Genomic DNA, 21,112 nt, shown 5'->3' on the forward strand with positions numbered 1-21,112 from the left:
GACATGACGGGCAACGTCGTCTATGATGGTGACTTGGCCATATTGGCATGTGCTCTGCATTGCCATTAAGCAATTTTAAACACGCACTGGGTCACAGTTTCACCTTTAGAGAAAGCGCCGCTGAGTAACAAACAACATGTGACATTCTCTCACATTCATACTATGCAATTGTCTTGAGTACAATACAAGGAAGTTGAGAAACTGAAATGGGTCAGGTTGTACTGTACTCCCTTTTTGCAGTCCGACATTTACGGCACAAGTATATACTGTAGTACCCCACATTCACATTTATATATTGGTCCAAGTATCACATGTATAGTATAATGTTTACCATTTCTCATCTCTTTACACCTACCTGCATATTCTCTCTCACACAATCCCATACATAATTTTTAGATTTCACTTCTTTTTTAAGTGCATACATTTGGCTCTATGTAAAAGACGAATGAGACATTATGTACATTTTACAACATGGATTTATTTATTTATTATTATTTATTTGGGGGGGGGAGGGTATCTCATGTTTTTATTTGTTATAGTGGACGCCTGGATAGTCTGGCTGTAACATGTTGTAAACTTACCAAGTTTATATGTAAAACTTTTAAGAAGAACATCATGCAAATCAACTTGAGATTGTGATTGGTTAGCTAGGATCCAATCATGAACCAGAAGTGTTAACATCCAAATTATGCCTTTTTATTGTTTTTTTCAATTAAGTGCAGGGGTGGGCAAAGTACGGGCCACAGGCCACATATAGCCCAGTCTGTTCTTTAATCTGGCCCAAGGAACATTTTCATTATGAGATCCCATAACATTAAAGTTAGCTTAATTGGGTAATTGCGAAATTGTTTGTGGAAAAAAAGAAGACAAAACCGCCTCCAACAAATTCAACAACCAAAAGAGTCCAGTTGCCGTGAGTCAAACCTGCGGATTACCACTAATCGGATGACCGAGAATCTGCACAGACATAAATACTAAACACAATTTTTAGCAGGCACATTGATATTATTGACATTATAACAGTATGATAAAAATGACTTAGGCAATTATGCTATTGGGCTAACAATTTGTTGCATTCGTTAGTACCCCACCCATCCTAAAAGTGGTTAATTCATATGTATGAACAGCGGTTAGGCCCCCGGAAAAAGGCTAATTGCCACGGTCATTTGAACCCCCCCCCCATGCATTGATATTGGGTGTCGATTACACGCATATTTGGTATTCGTGGGCCAGCCTGGTACCTGTGGGTTCCACTGCATACATTTTTTCTTCATGTAAATTTCTCATTTAATTGGTTGATTTATTGTTCAATTATAAAATAAAAAAACATTACTATAAACAGTTTTACATATAGTGTACTGAAACATATTTTTTTATATAATTAAATGATTAAAAATAGAATAAAAACAGCATTAATTATTTTACCAAGACATCTTACATGCACTTTTCGACTTCCTTTTATCTCATCTGTGAATAACCTAATTAATCTGTCAGTTTTAAAAATCAAATGCTGCGCAACCCAGATAGAATGAAATGAAAGCTCTCCATTGAAATGTCATGAATTAGGTAATTAGCGTTAATATCAAATCATTTATTCAAAGTGGCTGCACAAATTCAATGTTATTGTACGGTGTCACGTTGTGTGGCGATGTTTCCCTTTCCCTTTTCTCCTCCATGTCACTCAGGGTGCATTTGTATCAGATAACTAGGCCGGGACAGTGTAAACATCTGCTTCACCCCGGTGGGCTGCTGGCCGCCTGTTGAGAGCCACGACAGATGGAAAAGGGAGCGTGTGGCTCAAACACTTCCCTCTTTGACTGCTCTGGCAGTTGTCTTCCCAAAATAGCCTCCACTCCACAGCCTTATATGTGCAAGGCCTCCAGCATGCGCCCGAGGAGGTATCATGTATCTAGGCCACACAATACAAAGCCGCAAGGCTCATTGTTGCTGCCTACCATCGGGCCTCTCCGCGCCCCGGGGACGAGGGCCTCCACGCGGGTCTCGGGACAGGACGGGCACGCCATGGATCTCATCCAGCTCAACCACGAGTGTCTCCTGCACCTTTTCTCCTTCCTGGATAAGGACAGTCGCAGGAGTTTGTCTCTTACCTGCGCGCCGCTGCGGGACGTCTTCCTGGACCCCCGCTTGTGGAATGTGCTCCACTTTAGCTCGCTCTCTCAGCTGAGGAGCGACAACTTTGTGCTGGGACCCTCTTTGCGTCACCTGTCCATCTGCTGGTACTCCAGCAGGGTGCTGCAGGTGTGCAATATCGAGGACTGGTTGAAGAGCTCCTTTCAGAGGGACATCTGCAGCAAGCACGACACACTGGTCAGCAACTTCCTGGCTCGTGTCTGCCACATGTGAGTGCTTGTGTGTGTGGGATACACTTTTGAGATGATTATTTTAGATACTTTACCAAAAAAACGTCACAGCTGGGCACTAAACAAAAAGGTTACAAAAAGTATAAATGCTGCCTGACATAATGATGATCTCATCTCAGTGAATGGCAACAGATAGCAGCCAGTGTTCACCATCAGGCTTCTGCTTGAAAACAAAAAGGCCAGGAAAAGCCTACTAGAACAGCTGAGCTTCATTTTGGGGTTAATCAGAAGCGCATTATCGTTTATGATTACGAGGCTTGGCAGCACGTCGTCCTCACAGACTTGAGGTTCGGAGTTCCAATTTTGGCTGTGGTGTTGTTTTTCTCAGGTTACTCCGACTACCTATCACATTCGAAAACCATGCGTGTTAAGCCATGGCGGACCATTTGATACCTCTGCCTCGTCGTGACCCAAACTCAACCCACATGGTAGTATAACCAATACTATCAATCACATTGAATTTTTTATTTATTTTTTTATCATACAAAACCGCAACTGTGACATGTACTGTGCATCATATGGAGCAGTTCAGAATATTTATATTTATATAATAACATGATAAAAACATTGAAATAATCTTCAAATAATCATAATCACCCCAGAGATGCTATTTGTTAAAGTGGAAGTCAACTTTAAACATTTCTTGACAGTAATATGTTATATGCGACCTCACTAGTCTAAACATGACATTTGTGGTATACGAGTTATGAAGCAAAACAAAAAACAACTGCCGTTTTCATCATCCATCTTAGCGGCGGCCATTTTGCCACTTCAACATGACATCAATGTTGCTCAGGGCTCAGGCAACAACCAATCAGAGCTCACCTGTTTTCTGAAGCTGCGCTGTGATTGGTTGATACCTGAGACCTGAGCAACATTGACGTCGTCTTAAGTCGACAGCAAGTGGCAAAATGGCCGCCCCCTAAGATGGATAAGAACGGCTGGATTTTGCTGCTTAACTCATATTCCACTAACACAATATTAACCCGAATGCCATATTTAGACTAGTGGGGCTGCATAGAACATATTATTGTACAAAAAAAAATTGGGGGGGGGGGGATTGACTTCCCCTTTACATAAATATATTAAAGTATGGAGATCGCTACGGATGGGTTTTACTAAACAAATTTGTCTGGAACAATATTTACTTATTTTTTAGCGATGAAATGTACACGTAGCGCTTCTCCCAGACTTATTGGTACAACAGTATGTACATGGAGGCATTTTCGCCAAAGGGACCGAAAATAATATGAAAACGCAGCAGAGAAATCAATGTATTGAAGTTAGGCAAGCTTACCGAGTGGCAACATAAGATGGCCGCCGGTGGCTTCACTTTTCCTGACGCGGAGTAAATGGCATTGTTAATCCATTCATACCTAAATCCATACCTGGCCCTGTGTGAGGATCTAAATGTACTCAGCAGGTGGATACACAGGTTTATTGTCGCTTCCGCCATCTAAAAGAAGAGCATCTGCTCGTCGCTGCGTAATAAATGACAAATCATTTTATAACGAATTAACTGGAAAGAGATCATTTCCCACAGCACCCATGATGATCTCTCACGACAGTCAAAAAAACGGTTCGAATGTTTATTTTGAAGGAAGCAACATGCAGGTGTAATCAGCACTTAGTGACAAGGGAACAAAATAATTAGCGGCAGCTCGAGCACGAGGATAAAAAAAAAGAAAAAAAGAAGCTCACACGTGATTGTGTGAAAATTACAGTGCTGGGGTATGTCATTACCTTTCATCGACTAATGTGGCGACGGTTGCATTTGATAGGTCACTTGGAAAAGAAAGCACATCCTGTCATGTGCGAATGCGCAACCGGTCTGCCTTTGCAGGGGCGTAATGATGTCTCTGTGCATGTACATCCACGCACGCCGCAGACAAGTGACGCAGCTGCAAGTCAAGCGGAGGGGCAGGGCGGGGTGGTGGAGTTGCATGAATGACCCTGTGTGGATTTCCTGTTGGGTGACATTTGAGACCCGGCCACATGAGCTGCGAAACCAGTCCGAACTGGAACGGCCCACTTTGTCTGGCTCGTCTATTTTGACGCCTCGGAGCCTCACTCATGGCATACTGATAAACCCTCCCCAAAATTGTGAGGCAAGCTTGTGCACATGACAAAAAAGTAGGAGTGCGAGAGTGGGAGGGGCGCTCAAGAGTTATATGGCCTTAGCCCCGCCCATTGTGTGCATGCAGGTGGAGCCTACAATTGACTCTTTGTTGTTGTCAGAGAAATGAACATGTGCGTCTATCTCTGCCTGCCCTCTTCCCTCTGAGGCTGTCTCATGCCTTTTTATGGGAAAAGATGTCAAACATGTCTACTGGCTTCCTTTTAGTGCATTTCCCAACATGTTGACAACTACGTTTCTATAGTTTGTATTTGAATTAAGGGATGCCGTAGCACACAGTGAGAGGTGGCTAAAGTATTCATACGGTAGTAAAGCAAAAAGTAAAGTACAAATACTCATGTAAAAAAAACTGCTAAAAGTAGAAGTACTGATTAAAATCCTGTATTAACTTAAATGTATTGAAGTACAAAAGAAAAACTGATAATACCAGTTTTAATAACTTGGCACAACCAAGAAAAATTATCTGCACACAAATTTGTTTAACTCTTTTATCATTTAACAGTGTGCATACTTGGAAAACAAAAAGTACCGCATTGGCTGGACTTTTATGCTACTGAAAAAGTGAGGTTACCATGCTTTATTATGTTATGAACTTAATTACAAAATAAAGCTAAATTAGCTGTTGATCACAGCTCAACTTTATTTGTAAAGCACTTTAAAAGACAACCACAGCTCAAATTTGGAGTTTTACATAAAAATACAAAATGAATAACCAACAATTTAAAATGGGTTTTAAGATGAGTATTGTTTTGTTTTGTTAGGATAACACAAGACAACGTTGACCACGAATCCTTTTTGGAGCTGACAATATCAAACCATTCTCTTAACTCATTCACTACCATAAATTCATTTTTGAAAAAGATTATTCCCAAATTTTTTTTTTAATTTTAATTAATCGCATGACTTCACTAGTTAACTCACGATTAATCATAAATTTTATATCGGTTCTAAATGTACAATAAAGAATTCTAGGTTTTCATACTCTTTTTAACAAAAGTGGAAACATTTTTAAACTAATTGAAATAGTTCAAATGAAGTTTTGACGTTTATAGCCGTCAATGGCAGTGAATGAATAAAAAATAAAAATTAAAAGATTATTACAAATTCGGGGTGTCAGGCGATTAAAGTTTTTAATCGTAATTAATCGCATGACTTCACTAGTTAACTTGCGATTAATCACAAATTTCATATCTGTTCTAAATGTACAATTTAAAAAAATCTAGGTTTTCATACTCTTGTTAACAAAAGTGGAAAAACAATGTTAAACTAATAGAAATAGTTCTAATGAATTTTTGACGTTTATAGCCGTCAATGGCAGTGAATGAGTTAAACTATATCTTGCTTCTCCAAATCTGTTCTTGGTTTACGTTCCAAAATGCCCCCCCCCCCCCGCCTAATATACCTAAAAAAATCTTTGATAGCCGGCGCATGCTCGCCTTGTCAAGTTAGCTCACAAAGAGAGTTTAGTTAGCAGACACATCCACGAAAAAAAAAAACAGTTAAGACTTCCAGAAATGTTTTCTTAACATGTTGGAAACAAACCCTTTCACCCTAAATGTCAGGAACCTTTTAGAGTTTGTCAGCATAATCAAACAGGTCATTAGAGAGATAATTGTCAGTTTGAAGTAGCATGCTTTAGCTGTGGCCTTTTACATGTTTCAAGGCTCAGACAGGACTGTCCCTCTTGTTAAGATTATTTTGTTTTCATGGGATAATCATCACTTCTTTATTTTTATTTTTTTACAAGAAGGAAATACTGCAGGAAGCAATTTGTGGTTCCTCAGACAGTAAAAAATCTCCCTTGTCGAAAAATTCACAAAAAAACTAGAAAACACAGTGGGAAGATGGTTTGCAGAGAGGAATAATAAAAAGGCTATTAGAAAGCTGAAAACAAACGAGAGCTAAAAAAAAAAGCCATTATCAGATATTTTCAGGTTTACAGCAAAGCACATAAGCGTGATATCTTCCATCCATTTTCTGAAGCGCTTGTCGTCATTAAATAACAGGTGAGCTGAAGCCTGTGCTCGCTGACTTTTAACGAGAGGTGGGATACACTTTGGACTGGCAAGTCACAGAGGAAACATCTAGACAAACACCCATTCACATGCACAATGACACCCGTGGACAATTTAGACAGTGGATGCTAGTCAACTGTGAACATAATGAACATGAAATATTAAAATAAAATGTAAAAAAAATTATATATATACCTATTTTTAGACATATTTACGGTCTGGGGCGTGCAAATTTTAACCCAATTACATTTGTTAAATGGTTAAACGGTGAGAGGGTCGTCATGTTTGAACAGTTCTCGTTCGGTAGTGATGATCACTGCAAAATGGAGGGGCGGGAGTTTAAGTATCGGTAATTGAGAGAAGTAGCTCAAGATGTAACCTTTTGAGTAAATTGAGACAAGATCATCCTTATATCAATATTCATACTACAATAATGAGTAGTACCAGAAAATCGAAATAAAAATAAAAAAAGATTAAAAAAGTAAAACATTTCTATAAATAAAGAGATTGTGATTGAAATAAATGACATTAATACTATCTGTCAAGTAAATCTAATGCTTGTTTGAATGATTCCTTTGAGGCGTGATGTAGATTGTTTACACTTTTGAGTTTGAAGAGGTGCGGTTACTTTTGGAATGTTGCAAAAAAAAAAAAACTCATCTTGTAGCCAATTTCCTTTTACAGCTTTGAGGACTATAATTAAACGGAATACAAATGCTCAAATTAAAAGGGAGTTGCCAAGAGTGGGTGGATTATGTAACTAAGATTTGGTGCCCCTTACACATCCCTTCCCTCTTGAACAGCCAACAGAGAGACTCTCCACTGGTTGCATTATTTATTTTTTTATGTTATTGTCATGCTAAAACTTGATGCTGGCACATTGCTGCACGTGGATGGGGCGCTATCACATGCGCAGAGGTTACTGGGGCAGCACCCGTCACACTGGCGGTCTACTGGAATATGTTTGGCTCACATGTGGCAAAGCGGTAAGATTATGTAAGACTTTACGTAAGCTGCATTAGCGAACGTGAACGACATCCCTCTGCCACCAGTGTGCTCATCTCTGCCAGCCTGACGAGTGTCAAGGGTGCTTTTTTTTTTTTTTATTGGTTCAAAGTAAAATGACCGGGTTGCAAGTCATCAGACATCCTGTTATTGTTCTGTCCGCTAAAACCGCACGCCCTTTATTTATGAAAGCCTTCTTCGATGAAACACATAGTCCCACAGGGACACGGCGCAAAGCGAAGGCAGGCTGCAAACGATCACTGTGCTTTATTGCCAAACCGATCATATTGCTGCCTCACTGAGCTTTGCTTTTGAACACGAGGGTCATCTCCAGCTACAACTCCTTCTCTATTATCTCGCTTTCTTTCAAGAGGCGTGCGGAGCAGTCGTCGGTAAATAAGCACACACGCCAAGCAGCGCTGCTTACTTAGGACTAGTGACAGTCCCTCTTCAAACAAAACTAATCCCTCCCCGCTATAGCGCGTGGTGTGTAACAATGACTCACGACAGGTTTGCAGTACAGTGAATACCCGTTTACCGCGGGGAAGATTACAATACCTGCAATAGGTGAAAATCTGTAATATAGTGAGACCATATAAAAAAAACTTTTTTAAACATATACTTTTGCGACACACTTTTTACACATTCATATTTAAAACCTACTCTGGCTATCTCACTCACACAGTTCTTCAAATAGTGTTTATTTCTCATTCCAAAGTTAAGACGAAAAAAACAACAACAAAATTAAACATTGAACAACAAGAAGTTCAACCAAACCATTGACCGTAATTTCATCTATCAAACGTCCGCTATCTTAATGCTAACAGACATGAACTTCCGCTAGCCTGATGCTAACGGAAGTATGTGTCCAATAGCTTATTGCTAACAGACATGAGCGTCCACTAGCTTAATGCTAACAGACATGAGCGTCCACTAGCTTATTGCTAACAGACATGAGCGTCCGCTAGCTTATTGCTAACAGACATGAACGTCCGCTAGCTTATTGCTAACAGACATGAACGTCCGCTAGCTTATTGCTAACAGACATGAGCGTCCGCTAGCTTATTGCTAACAGACATGAACGTCCGCTAGCTTATTGCTAACAGACATGAGCGTCCGCTAGCTTATTGCTAACAGACATGAGCGTCCGCTAGCTTATTGCTAACAGACATGAACGTCCGCTAGCTTATTGCTAACAGACAATCCGAAACGTTATACACCGACTAACATAGATGAGCATTTATGGTTATTATGAACCTTCAAACTGCTACTTTGACAAACATGGAGCAGCAGCAACACACGAACCAAGCATACAACAAGATTTAAAAGGAATATATATTCACTCTGCTTTGAAACTACTACCGTTGGGGTATCTTATTTACCTGTTCTTCTTACTCTGCCTGGCATGTTGTGGGAAAATGTGGTACTACTACAGAAGTGTTTGTATGTCGAAAATTTCCATAAGGTGAATGGATACTGTTGGGGAACACTGTACAGTAACTGAGCAATTTCCTCATGTGTGCTGCAGGTGCCCTAACCTGCTATCTTTGAAGCTATCCGGCTGCGGACACATCACGGATCAGGACGTGATCATCTTGCTGCAGAGGTGCAGGAAGCTGCGTCGCCTGCACTTGGAGAACTGCGTCCGCATCACAGACCGCATCCTGGATGGGGCGGCGGCTCACGGCGCCAGCCTGGAGGAGGTCAAGGTGGACTTCTGCAGGAACATCACACAAGAGGGGCTTAAGGTCACGCGAGAGAAGAGGCCCGAGCTGAGGCTGAGCGCGGAGAGAAGCGCAGGCATGATCCCAGATAGTAAGCCTGAGGAGAAGATGCCGCTCAGGAGAACCTTGCAGAAACTATTGGAAATCTCCTGATAGCAGAACCTTTCCCAAGGACTATATGTTATTTATTCACAGTGTGATTTTTTTTATAGGGTTTGTCCTGACTTTGTGTTTTTCTACCTTAATTTCCTTGCTTTATACTGTAATTCCATTTTACGAAATTGTACTGCGAATAATGAAAAACAATAAAAATTTGGCTCTGAATAATAAAAAGTAATTGGCACCCCACAATTAAAAACAAAATAATTCAAAATGACCCTTCAAATTAAATGTCTCACAGGGGATTTGATTTCAAAGATATCTACCCGAAGTAACAGCTAACAGCAATTACTACTTTCCTATTAGACAGGTCTTCGGTGCAAACTTGTGACATATTAGGGTGTGTATGTCATGGCGTGGATAGTGAACCACAAATTACTGTACAAGCAACACTTCACTTCACTTATTATTAAGTTGGATATAAAATTGGTCTAGCTGGCACTGTCAAAGAGGGAGTGGTTTAAAAGCATTGTTGAAATTGTGTTTGGGTTGATGATAATAAAAACAAGATTTTTGTAGGATAAATGATCTGAACTCTTGTATACATCGGTCTTGTATTAAGCAGAAAAATGCTGCCCTGAGTTGAAATGTAATGTTGGCCTTAAGCTACCTTCACATATACTAACTGACCTTTCGCAAAAGCCCCGCCCCCCTTAGTTGGTACATCTATGAAATGATGAACAGTTTAATGTCAAATGAAAATAATGTTTCTCACATTTCATGTCCAATTTTAAGGTTGTTCTAGATTAAAAAAAAAAATTAGGGAGAATACGTAAACTCCACACAGGAATGAAACCGTGATTTCAACCAAAACCTCTCATCTGTGAGACAGACATGCAGCAGACACCGGGCCTATCGAGAACAGCATGTTTCAATCTAAACGTTTGACCCACCATCTTGAGCAAATTAAGAGCGCTTTGAGGGTTCCAGGTGGACGCGAGCCCAGCAACCGAAACAGACGAGTGCACGTTTGGCGTGTAGCAACACGAAGGCATCAAAGCATCACTACAGCCCGTGTTTCCGCTCGGGGGCTTCTTTTTTTTACGACTCTTATGATTTCAAAAGAAGGCAGGTCTGGAAAGACCTGTTGCGCGCATCTGTGTTCTTCGACAAGCGCCGCAGACTGAAACATTTTCGTCACCTCACCCACACGGACACGTCGCGCCGCGTGTCGGCTCACTTATACGGCTCCTTCTGTAGTCGCTGATATGTATGCAAGGCTGGCCTCCGCACTAAAAAAGTGTCGCAAAGGACACAAGGCAAGTTTGTTGCTGCGAAGAGGGGCTACTTTGTTGAATATCATTTGATTAATTAATGGGACAATGCCACACTGTGGCTATAACAACTGTTTTTTTGTGCGTGAATTGTCACGAACAATAGAGTGTCACAGACAGCTGCGTGTGGTTGCGATGAAGCCACCGCTGATAGTTTGTCAGTAATACAAGTGTGTTAACATACGAGCAACAAGATTATGGTTCAGAATGGTGTGGAAATCTTACAAAAATACAAGAATAAAGGTGATTTTATCTTATATTCTCTTCTGATTTCATGTGGAAAAGTGAATGGAAAAATAGGCCATCTTAGATTCCTTAAAGCAGTCGTTCCCAAACCTGGTGCCGTGAGCTGTGTCTTGGGGGTGCACAAAATAATTAACAAGAAATGATGTATAATTTTATAGCAACAGTAAAACAAATATACTCAACCAATTACTCTTAGCTATCGTCGCTTCGCTCTATGTTTTGACATATAAATCTGACAGAGCAAGAGATGTTTACTAGAGGAATAAACTGCTATTTTTATTGTGGCATGGCTCAGTGGTAGATTGGTCGTCTCCCAACCCAGAGGTTGTGGGTTCGATCTCTGGCCCTTGTGACCACGTCAAAGTGTCCTTGAGCAAGACAATGAACGACATCATCAGTAGGTGAATGCTAAGTCCGTGTGAAGCGCTTTGAGCGCCAAATAGATGGAGAAGTGCTATAGGCTACAAATGAAAGACTGTTTACTTATTTTGAAAATATTTCCAACATAGTACTTGGCAAAAAGAACAAAGTGACAAATCGATAAATAAAACATACATGAATAATATACAGTCAACAATGTAATAAAACACAATCAAAAGACAGACAGTAAGGAAAAGTAGTAAGGCAAATCAAAGCAAAAGTCAGACACCAAGTTTACTATCGTGTGATTTAGAGCCTCTGAACATCTGCAGAGTGTCTTTGAAGGCATCACCTGCAGACAGACCTCTGGAATAAATCCTTCCGTATCACGAGGAGAGAAATGTCTTCATAAACCTACCTCGCAAGGACTCTCTGCTTTTAAGCCCTGAAGAGCTTTTACATCAACAGACTGATTTATGAGTGTTATAATTCATTCATTTAGAGTGGAACGGGACATTTACGCCCCATTTTCGACTGAAAGTGAAGAAAAATGATGGCGTTTTTGGCCACTTGCTTACATTACAAGGGTGTTATGCAGCCTGGAAATGGGTTTCGTAAACACGGCTCGTTTCTTAGGTTGTGAACATGCATGCTCAAATGTTTGGTTTTTCCACTTGCACAAGTATGTGACAACCAAAACAAACGAACCGCTACATTTGTGCTGCTCAAGAATAATGAGTTTGACAACACTTCTACAGCTGTGACCTTGCGTGACCAGCGGAGTCGCATTCCTTACATAGGTCAAATTCTAAACCAAATATATGTTGACAGACGGTAGGCACATTACAGCAATTTCCCCTCATTTATTGCAGGTTGGGGGCGGGGCGACGGCATAGGAAAACGTAACAGGCCATGGATGCCTTTAGCATGTTATGGTACAAGAGATGCAGTGAATTAGTTAGAGACAGGAAACTAATAGTAGGAGCAACAGTATAAGCCAACACGTGGCCCCCGTGCTGACTCTGGAGTGAGGCCAAGGTGGAGCAACAAACTTGCTCCAAGCTGCCTGGTGTCCATGATTCATCTGTAGAAAGCCTTGACAAAACTTGACAAACATGAGTGGCCCCATGAGAACGTGACAGGCCGGGAAGGAACGTACTGGAATAGTACAAAATTAGATCATTAGGTGGGTTATCAAGATTCCTGAAAAAATAGATAACTGATGTCCATAAAACTTTGTGGATGGAGAGAGCCCATGAAATGTTCCAGCAGATGCAGGTGAAGGTTTGGAATCAAAAAATGTATTTTCCCTATTCATAATTCATTGTTTCCAATGCGTGAATGGAAAATCCACCTACAAATCAGACGAGTGTCATCCTCGATCAAACAGGAAGTAGCCTGCTAGCTTCCAAATGGTTGACAAATGCACACAAACTCGATGGCCCACCTGTTCTATTTTGTACACTTTTTTTGGGGGCTGTTTGGCCTTGGCAGAAGTCCCTTATCCTATTGCTTTCCTCCTAGGTCACGTTACACTGCAGCCGAGCTTAATAAAGGATCTGGCCTTGACTTTGTTTTGTATTTAGTGATGGTGTTCTTTTACTAAAAGGCACAGAGCATTCAACAATACCTGTTTTCCAACAGTTTCCACAACGCCTCATCTAAACAATCCACATTTTCAAGAAGGGGAACTGTGGTTTACTATTCATAACATTCAAACTGAGCAGGAGCTCTTACATGACAAAACCCTTCGTGGCGAGTAACTCATTTGAATGAACAACACGCTTCAAATCAGTGCAGTTGCGGCAAAAAAAAAAGAGGCTAATTCTGAGGGAGTTGATTGAATCGGTTACTCACGCTCTATTAGACTAACTAATTTCATTAAAAATCAGCTGAGAGATCAAGCAAACTCTCTCTAATCATTTTAATTAGATGCTCTGCCTCTGCTGGGCAGTATCATGTTGGGATGCGGATGCTAATGGGGAATTTTTGTGCCGTTGCTTAGAAACACTTGGAAAGTAACTGAGAAGGGCAATACATGTGTCAGTAACAGTATACTTATTCACTTTTACAAGTATAAATACATATTTTCAGATCTCTGTACTTTACTAGTATTTATTTTCTGATATGTTTTTAATTATGAAAACTGATACCTGTACCTTCTACCCCTTACTTTGTCAAATAGGTTAGTTTATAAAACTTTTACAGATGACGGCATGACATTAAAAGACGACAACTTGAGCAAGGTAAAATCAACCGCAGTTGAAATCTTGAATTGTTATAAGGTGTGTGTGTGTGGGGTGGGGTGGGGTGGGGTGGGTGGGGGGGGGGGGGGGGGGGTTTGAGGCAGCAGTGACATGGCGGAAAAAGCTACTCCCCCATGCATGGCCTTGTTAAAGCAAAAATATTTGATGTTGTTAGTTCCCAGAATGACTGGTGGTGAATATGTTGAGTCTTGTGCCAGCCTAAAAATAACCAGCTTCTGCCGTTTAACAATTCTGTCTAAGCTGAAATAAACACCCACAGGTACGGTGTTTTTATTTTTATTTTTTAATCATTTTTGGTAAGTCAAAGTATGGAAACCTATTGTTTTGATAGCCCAAAAGTATGTAACTTATGTGACTTTTTAATGAAAATGTTTTTTTTTTTTTTTTTTTAATCTCAGTACTAGCACTGTGTAAGTTAAAAATAAAAGAAAAAATTTTCTGTCCAAATGTTTTCTTCTGTTATGAAATGACAAAAACTGGTACTGTATATAATTGGCAAAAAAATTCATTTGTGATTTTTTTTCTTTTTTATCAGTATGACCTCACACTTCTAATAAAATTATTCAGGTAAAAAAAAAATCATATCTGACCCCATTTTTTACCTCCATTTTTTTTTTTTAAGAAACCACTGAGCAGAGCAACAGAACCTCAGACAGCTGAGAGATTTACAACATTCCTGCTCGATAGGTAAGCGTTTCGATAACGCTCCGTTCGTAAAAAGTCATGCTACCAACGTAGCAGCCATGTCTAACGATGGCTTGATTACAGTGCTAATGCTAGCTTAGAATTGCTAGCGCTGTTGTTCTGTCAAAGCTGGATGAGCGTTCCCTGTGATTATCATGATTGCCTGAGAACCAGGTCAAGGTGCGTCTACCACCTGAAAAGTCATCTAGAATAGGCGCTGGCTTCAGTATTTCGTGATGAGAACAAGCACTACCGAAAATGGATAGATTGTACAGATGTATCTAATAAAATGTCTGATTTATTTTCCCACACTCAGCATTGCTGAAACAATTGCTTTTCATTGGCGACATTTTTTTTTTGAAAGATCCCCTGCCCAAACTTTTACCAATTAGGTTGCTTTTTATTAATTTACACCCCCCCCCCCCCAAAAAAAAAAAAGACACTCCTAACAGTTGAAACTGTTGTGTAGCATCACAAAAAGTGCATTGCAAAGGTTGCTTTCCCATTGAAGATCCAGTTTCATTTTAGCAACCAAAAGTTTGTTTTCGCCCGTTGACTGTTGAGCAATTGTGTGGTTGTACTAATAGCACATAGGGCAATTTTAATTACGGAAAAACTGAAGCAGAAAGCGGTGAATTCATGCTGTCATGAGCTGTCATGATTTATACACACTGGGCAAAAACATTTAGGTGGAGAACTGAGAGCGCAAAGCCAAAGCATTATGCTGCTGACGATTCACAAGGTTTGAGGGCCGTGTGACGCCTGTGGCACAAGGCCTGCGCAGTGAAACGTGAGCTGATAAACAGACAGGATGCAGTTGGTGATAGAGGAGGGGAGGGGGGGGGGGGGCTGAAGTAATTGTTGCAAAAAGGAGAAGGCCGCAAGATTGTGGTTTCAGCCCCCGAAGCCTAAAATCAGCAGTTTCCTGATGCCCTTATAAGGTCAGCCATGGGAGTTATTTCCAGTATCACTGATTACTCACCCTTCATGGGGAGAGGAGGGAGAGGAGCATGTTGGGGGAAGGTCAATGTAGGGGTGGAAGAAAAAGAAGAGTGGGGGGTGGGGGTGTTTTAAATGTTTTATTTTTGGTTTTATGGGCACCCTGAGTGTGCGTGTGTGCATGTGTGCACATAACAGTGCCCTTCAGTGGGGCCTTACCACTTTTAATACCTCCACTAATCATGTCACATTTATAGAAACAATACTATACAAAAACACAATGTAACATCTGGAACAGTTCCGTATCACTATGAATCAAATATTGTACGGCGGATCAAACTCATCATACTCACCTGAAATGCTGATTGCATAATGTGGTTAATCTATGCAGATTGCTAAAATATTAAATTAATTATTAATATAAGTTTTTTCCTGACCATCCAAAGTACAGTAAAATGCTGATGTCACTGACGGCCAGATTACACTGACATGACAACTTAAATAATAAATAAAAACACAATTTGATATAACAAAATATAATAAAGGTTGTAAATGTAGATCAGTGCTTATGCTAGCGTTGATGCTAACAGAGAAGTCCAGCACTTGGACTTATTGACCTCTGTGTAGCTCAGCAGTCAAGACATGAGCGGTCTGACTGAGTAAAACCAGACGCAGGATAATTTTGATTCCGTGGCCAATAATTTACCACATCAGCCTTTGTGTCATACGAATCTGTGGTCGGCCTTAACTCAAAACACCCAACCAGCCCACTCCGTGATGTCCACCGAGGAGATGTGTTTTACTTCTTTTGTGTGGAGCTTGATATAAATGCACCAGTCTTTATAAATGTTATACGGCTCTCCCTGAATGAGCATTTTAATTCCAGAACATTATTTAGTACATGATGTGACGAAGTAACTATAAATGGCTTTGCAGTCGGGAGTGATGTATAACTGCACTGCATCATATTTAGTTGTTGAAAGGCAGATTGATTACCTTGCAAATTGTGTATGTTGGTTGCATCCGTATTTTGGTACCGGTGGTAGGTGCGTCCTGGAGGCACAGCGTCTGCAGATGGAAAGAACACTTTAATAATGTTGCACCGTTTTGAAGCCCCTCTCTTGTGTCCCAGTATTCTTCCATCCTGCGAGAGTCACTCAAAGGCTCCTTGCCCGAGGCCTCCATCTTTGGGCAGGTACTGTAACTCTCTGGAGACTGAAGCCCGGATTGCGGGCTATGAAATATTTAGAGTTTTTTTGTGTGTATCGGAGCCGAGTGAAAACACGAGGCATTCGAGGCATACGCGTGTGAGGATGTAAATTGAACGCCAAGTCATGTAGAGCTGGAGACAAATATCACCGTTTGCTTTCCTTGCGTGACAATTTAGACCACGAATGAGATTGATGACAGAGCAACAAAGGTGATAAAGACGGCCGACGCGCAGGTGCATACTTGCGCCCAACTCAAGGACAGAAAGAGTCACAAGGAGAGAATGTTTGTGTCTGCAATAGCAAGATAGCATGAACTTAAATATCTTTAAAAGCCACAACACAGATGGAGGTTTGACTCAGTAGTTGGCAGTCTTTCACCACCCACTTTCGTGTGCTCTCAAACCACATGAAGATTTTCTCCCAGTTCTTAACGCAGACATGCTGACATTAATCGGCCGCCTGCGTATCCTGGTGTTGGAGCATTAAGGTTAAAGTGAAATGAGGACAACATATTGAAGTGGATTGCAGATTTGTTTTTCTTCTTATCCCGCAGACTATATTTAATCCAAAATTCTTATGTAAAAGAAAGGAGGTCGTGATAGAACACATTTGCTCACATTAAGCATTCAGCCCTTTAAATAAAGTAGTTACTTTTATTTGCTTTGTTTTACTCTGCTGTCGGGTCGGCTTGCAAATGAGAATCTGTTGCCATTTGTCTGAGCTGGATATATAAATGTTACATTAATTTAAACAATCAACCAGTTATTTAGATTTTATATTATATTTACAAAAAAAACTAAATAATAATAATAAAATGTGTTAACCTAAAACACATTTTATTAGACAATACAATAAATCAATGAATTCTCAATGAATAAGAACCTTTTAATTAGCCATGTTCAAGAAAGAAAAAAAACTGTAAATTAATGCAACAATCCTAAGACTCTTTATAATGTAAATGCTTAGTTCATACTTTGCCCAATGTTGTTGTAACTGATTTTGCCATTGAAAAATATATATATATATATTTTTTAGGTATTTTGTGAAGTGCTAACATACCAGTTTTATAGCATTGGGTTGAATGTGAGCAGAGAGCATGGCCACAAACACCTCATAATTCCTTTTTTTGCTTCCGTCTGCACTCACATCGTCAATATACACCAGAAGGCCTGTTCCATTAGTAGCCACAAAAGCCCAATACCGTAACACTGCCTCTATCACGTTTGACAAATGATGCGGTATGCTTTGGATCACAAGTTGTTCCTTCTCCTTCTTGTGTTCTTTCCATCACTCTGATACAAGTTGCTTTTATCTGAATCCTGTCTTGTCCATTAAAACTGCACAAAAACAATATGTTCCATTAATGTCCGACGAAGTGCCATAAATCAACCTATTTTCCTAACAATATGCATTTATGCACTCATAAATCTCATCCTCCCTGGATCATTTCATGATGATCTAATAATCCCAAATTTGATTTCCCTGTGGTTCTTAGATAACTTGTTTTGGCCTAAGGCACACGCGAAATAGGAGGCAAGAGCGCACAGAAGTGGGGCTACTGCTCCCCTGTGAGCCAAAGGACCGGTCTATTTGTGGCACTATCTCTGCCTCCGTCTGGTGAGGCATCCACAAAGGCTGCCGAGCTTTGGCCGGAGCACGTGTGAGGGACTAAGTGGAGCACTAAAGGGGAAGCTATCTGTGAGCACTTCACAGAAGGTTTTTATTAATTGATTGACATTTAATTATATTTATATATTTATTGTGGAATTTCTTTTTATATTTATTTAAAAAAAAAAAAGAATTACGTTTTTTTAATTCATATATATATATATATATATATATATATATATTAGGGGTGTGAATTGCCTAGTACCTGGCGATTCGATTCATAGGTCACGATTCAATTCGATACCGATTAATCCCAATACGAATCTATAAATTGATTATTGCGATATTTTTAAAACTCAAATTTAGAAAATACTAATCAGTAAACTTGTACATGTACACTGTAAAAATTGTATGAACATTTATTTATTTATCTGAAAATTCAGGTTGCAGTCTGTTTCATGTTTGAACAGCACTGAAATAAAATATTAAGGCTTAATGTTCCATTAATATAACATTCTTCTATGCGTAAGACATTTTATTGAATATTCCCCTAAAAAATTGATGTTTAAAAATTGATTCGGCCGCATATTGAATCAATTCGAGAATTGCGCGCTGTAATATCGCGATATATTGACGAATTGATTTTTTTCCAACTCCCCTGTTGTTTTTATTTCCATGTATATATATATATATATATATATATATTTTTTTTTTTTTTTGGGTGATATTCCATATTATGGAGGACTAAAAATGACACAAAAAATTATAATAATAAAAGTGAAAATAAAAACAGAAAAAATATAATTAAAAAATGTTATCAAAAAAAATACAAGTGGAAATAAAAACAACAAATATATATATAGTAAATGAGGCTTTGGTTATGATTCCTTTTTAAAATTGGACAGTAAAAATGTTATTGCATGATGGCATAGGAAGCTATTAAGGTGTTAATCAAAATGCAACTTCTCTGTATGATGCAGCAGCAGTGCAGTGCAAACAAACAATAATACTCCACTTTAATCTAATCCAATCAAAAAATAATAATAATAATCAATGATTTTTCTTTCAAACTGAATTTGTGCAGTGCCTGTATTGGAAGTCAAGCTAATGTAGCAGCTGTGCTACTGTATGTTGTTTAGACCATTTTGAGTGCCTGGAAGGCTGAAGCAAAAATAAAACAGACATTTGAAAATTTAGCCTGCTGGTGCCATGTATTTCACTAGTCTAATGTTCCAGAACAAATCTGCAAGCAATTCATTAAACCCTACGGTTTTTATCTGAAGATTGTTCCCCGGGGATAAACAACATTGTGTGTGTGCTTTTTTTCTTAGTGATTTATTGTAATAATCGGCTAATCCTGTTAACGTTGAACTAATGTATCTAATGTGAAAATGAGTTCAAAAGGACAATTGGATATTTTTTTAGGCTCACTGTAGGAACACCATTATTTACAAAAGCTGTTTCCAAAATTGTTTTTGTTTGGAACAATATCAAAGACTGCGGGCAGTTTAAGAAGGTGCTGCACACCTCACTATCTCTTGCCTGTAGGAGGACGAGGCAGCCTGGTGTGACGTAAGCGCAGTTCAGGGGCTGGGGGCTGCAGATGATGATGCAAGGGGGAGTGGGCGGCTGTAGATGTCACAGCATGAGTACAAGAACAAGCTCATACTGTACTTCTAATGCCAACCTTTCAACTTGAGCTCACAATGAATTCCTTCTCGCGTTGTCAGCGAGCAAATTGCAGGGGGAAGGGCTCGGAGGGAGGCGAGATGCACAATTGCACAGTACAGAAAGCTTTATTAGTTTTCTTACCTTGGTGAATCATCAAATCAACAGCAAAAGCAGCACAAAGGCAATTTTCCACTCAAGCTCACATTCTTTGATTTCTATAAGCGGTCAATGCACAACACCCTGTCTTTCATCTACTGCTACGAAAGACTTGCCATATTCACAAAGGTTAAACAATATTATAAAGGCAGTTTGGAGAACGAACGAATGAATGAGACGGTTTGTAAAAATTGCTAGCATGTGATGTATTTCATTAACCTTAACGCTATTTGTTTAGTTTGCTAATAAGTAATTCATGTGACCATGATAACAAGCAGTTATTGGTTTTTCGATTTTTATGTTAGGAAATATCAAGTCTTGAGTTTTAACTTGATTGTTTTTATTCAATGATTGGCATTTTTTAATTAAGATGTAATGGTATACATAAAAGGTGTTCCAAAAATTGACAGAAATTTGTAAAGACATAGATCTAAAAAATGTTATGATGGCTAACTGAAATTTTACTTTAATTTAATGTTTTATGTTTCTAATTACAATAGAGTATTGACAGAGAAGATAAATACGTCAACATCTGCCCTTGGCAGCTCTTCATTTAGGATTATTTGAGACCAATTGTCACATTTGTCAGCGCCTAGATGGGAAAATTGTCCACTTGAGACCTGTTGGCAAGTTCTTCAAAAACTGTTAATGTTTAATAAGTGGCCAAGAAGACACCATTTTAGATTTAACAAAAATATATATACTCATGTGCGTGTGTAAATGGTTGCCTGATTCAGCTAACTCGATTTAACACTCAGCCAGAAGATATGATGATGTTTCTGCACAGGACCACAAACATCACACAACAAAAACTTCCTTCATTGTGCATGTCTGGAGGCATATGATTGGAAGCCTGGGTCATGTCATTTTTTCTTGCACATGTAGGATTTCTATGCATGTCCACTTGTTGCCACAAAGCAAACAAGACACAGTTCATTTCGGTCAGATGGCCAAGTTGAAATCACAAGGATTAGCGATCAGGATAAGTTTACCTCACGAGCAAGCTGACTATGTTGATACTACTTATTCTATGACAAATAAACCGCAGTCAATTTTAGGTACATGTTTGGAATGGTGAACCCTGATTGACCTTGCATTTTCACAATAGTTTTATATCAAATCAAATAGATCAAATATGTAAACCTGTCCTCTCGGCGTTACTTTCCGAATCTTTGCTTCATTCCTGTTGTTATCCAAATATTTAAACTTTGGAGAGGACAAATAGAATTCCAACATTAGCAAATAATACAAGGGGGACCAATCACCTTCATTTTT

General features: G+C 39.4%; 1 protein-coding gene and 1 long non-coding RNA gene across 2 annotated transcripts in view; one reads left to right on the top strand and one right to left on the bottom strand.

The window, feature by feature from the left end:
* Window positions 1-499: 499 nt before the first annotated feature.
* LOC147175335 (uncharacterized) overlaps window positions 500-21,112 on the bottom strand; it is a 54,441-nt gene continuing 33,828 nt past the window's right edge. Inside the window, exons 3-5 of the long non-coding RNA XR_015094578.1 lie at window positions 16,188-16,259; window positions 9,077-9,255; window positions 500-2,306 (exon numbers count right to left, since the gene is read on the bottom strand). This is a non-coding gene — a long non-coding RNA (uncharacterized LOC147175335). The remainder of the gene's footprint in view (window positions 2,307-9,076; window positions 9,256-16,187; window positions 16,260-21,112) is intronic.
* fbxl22 (F-box and leucine-rich repeat protein 22) lies at window positions 1,792-10,901 on the top strand. Its single transcript, XM_086073376.1, has 2 exons — window positions 1,792-2,360; window positions 9,067-10,901. The coding sequence occupies exons 1-2, from the start codon at window positions 1,867-1,869 to the stop codon at window positions 9,413-9,415; spliced, it is 843 nt and encodes a 280-aa protein (XP_085929502.1). The 5' UTR covers window positions 1,792-1,866; the 3' UTR covers window positions 9,416-10,901.

The sequence above is a fragment of the Leptonotus elevatus genome, chromosome 4 (genome assembly GCF_054856555.1).
Source record: "Leptonotus elevatus isolate MCC_2025b chromosome 4, RoL_Lele_1.0, whole genome shotgun sequence".
Lineage (NCBI taxonomy): Eukaryota > Metazoa > Chordata > Actinopteri > Syngnathiformes > Syngnathidae > Leptonotus > Leptonotus elevatus.

Bases quoted from the DNA above. Each gene is read 5' to 3' on its own strand.
- fbxl22 (XM_086073376.1), top strand. From the start codon at position 1,867: ATGTGCAAGGCCTCCAGCATGCGCCCGAGGAGGTATCATGTATCTAGG. The intron at 2,361-9,066 runs GTGAGTGCTTGT...TGTGTGCTGCAG, and splicing joins CTGGCTCGTGTCTGCCACAT to GTGCCCTAACCTGCTATCTT.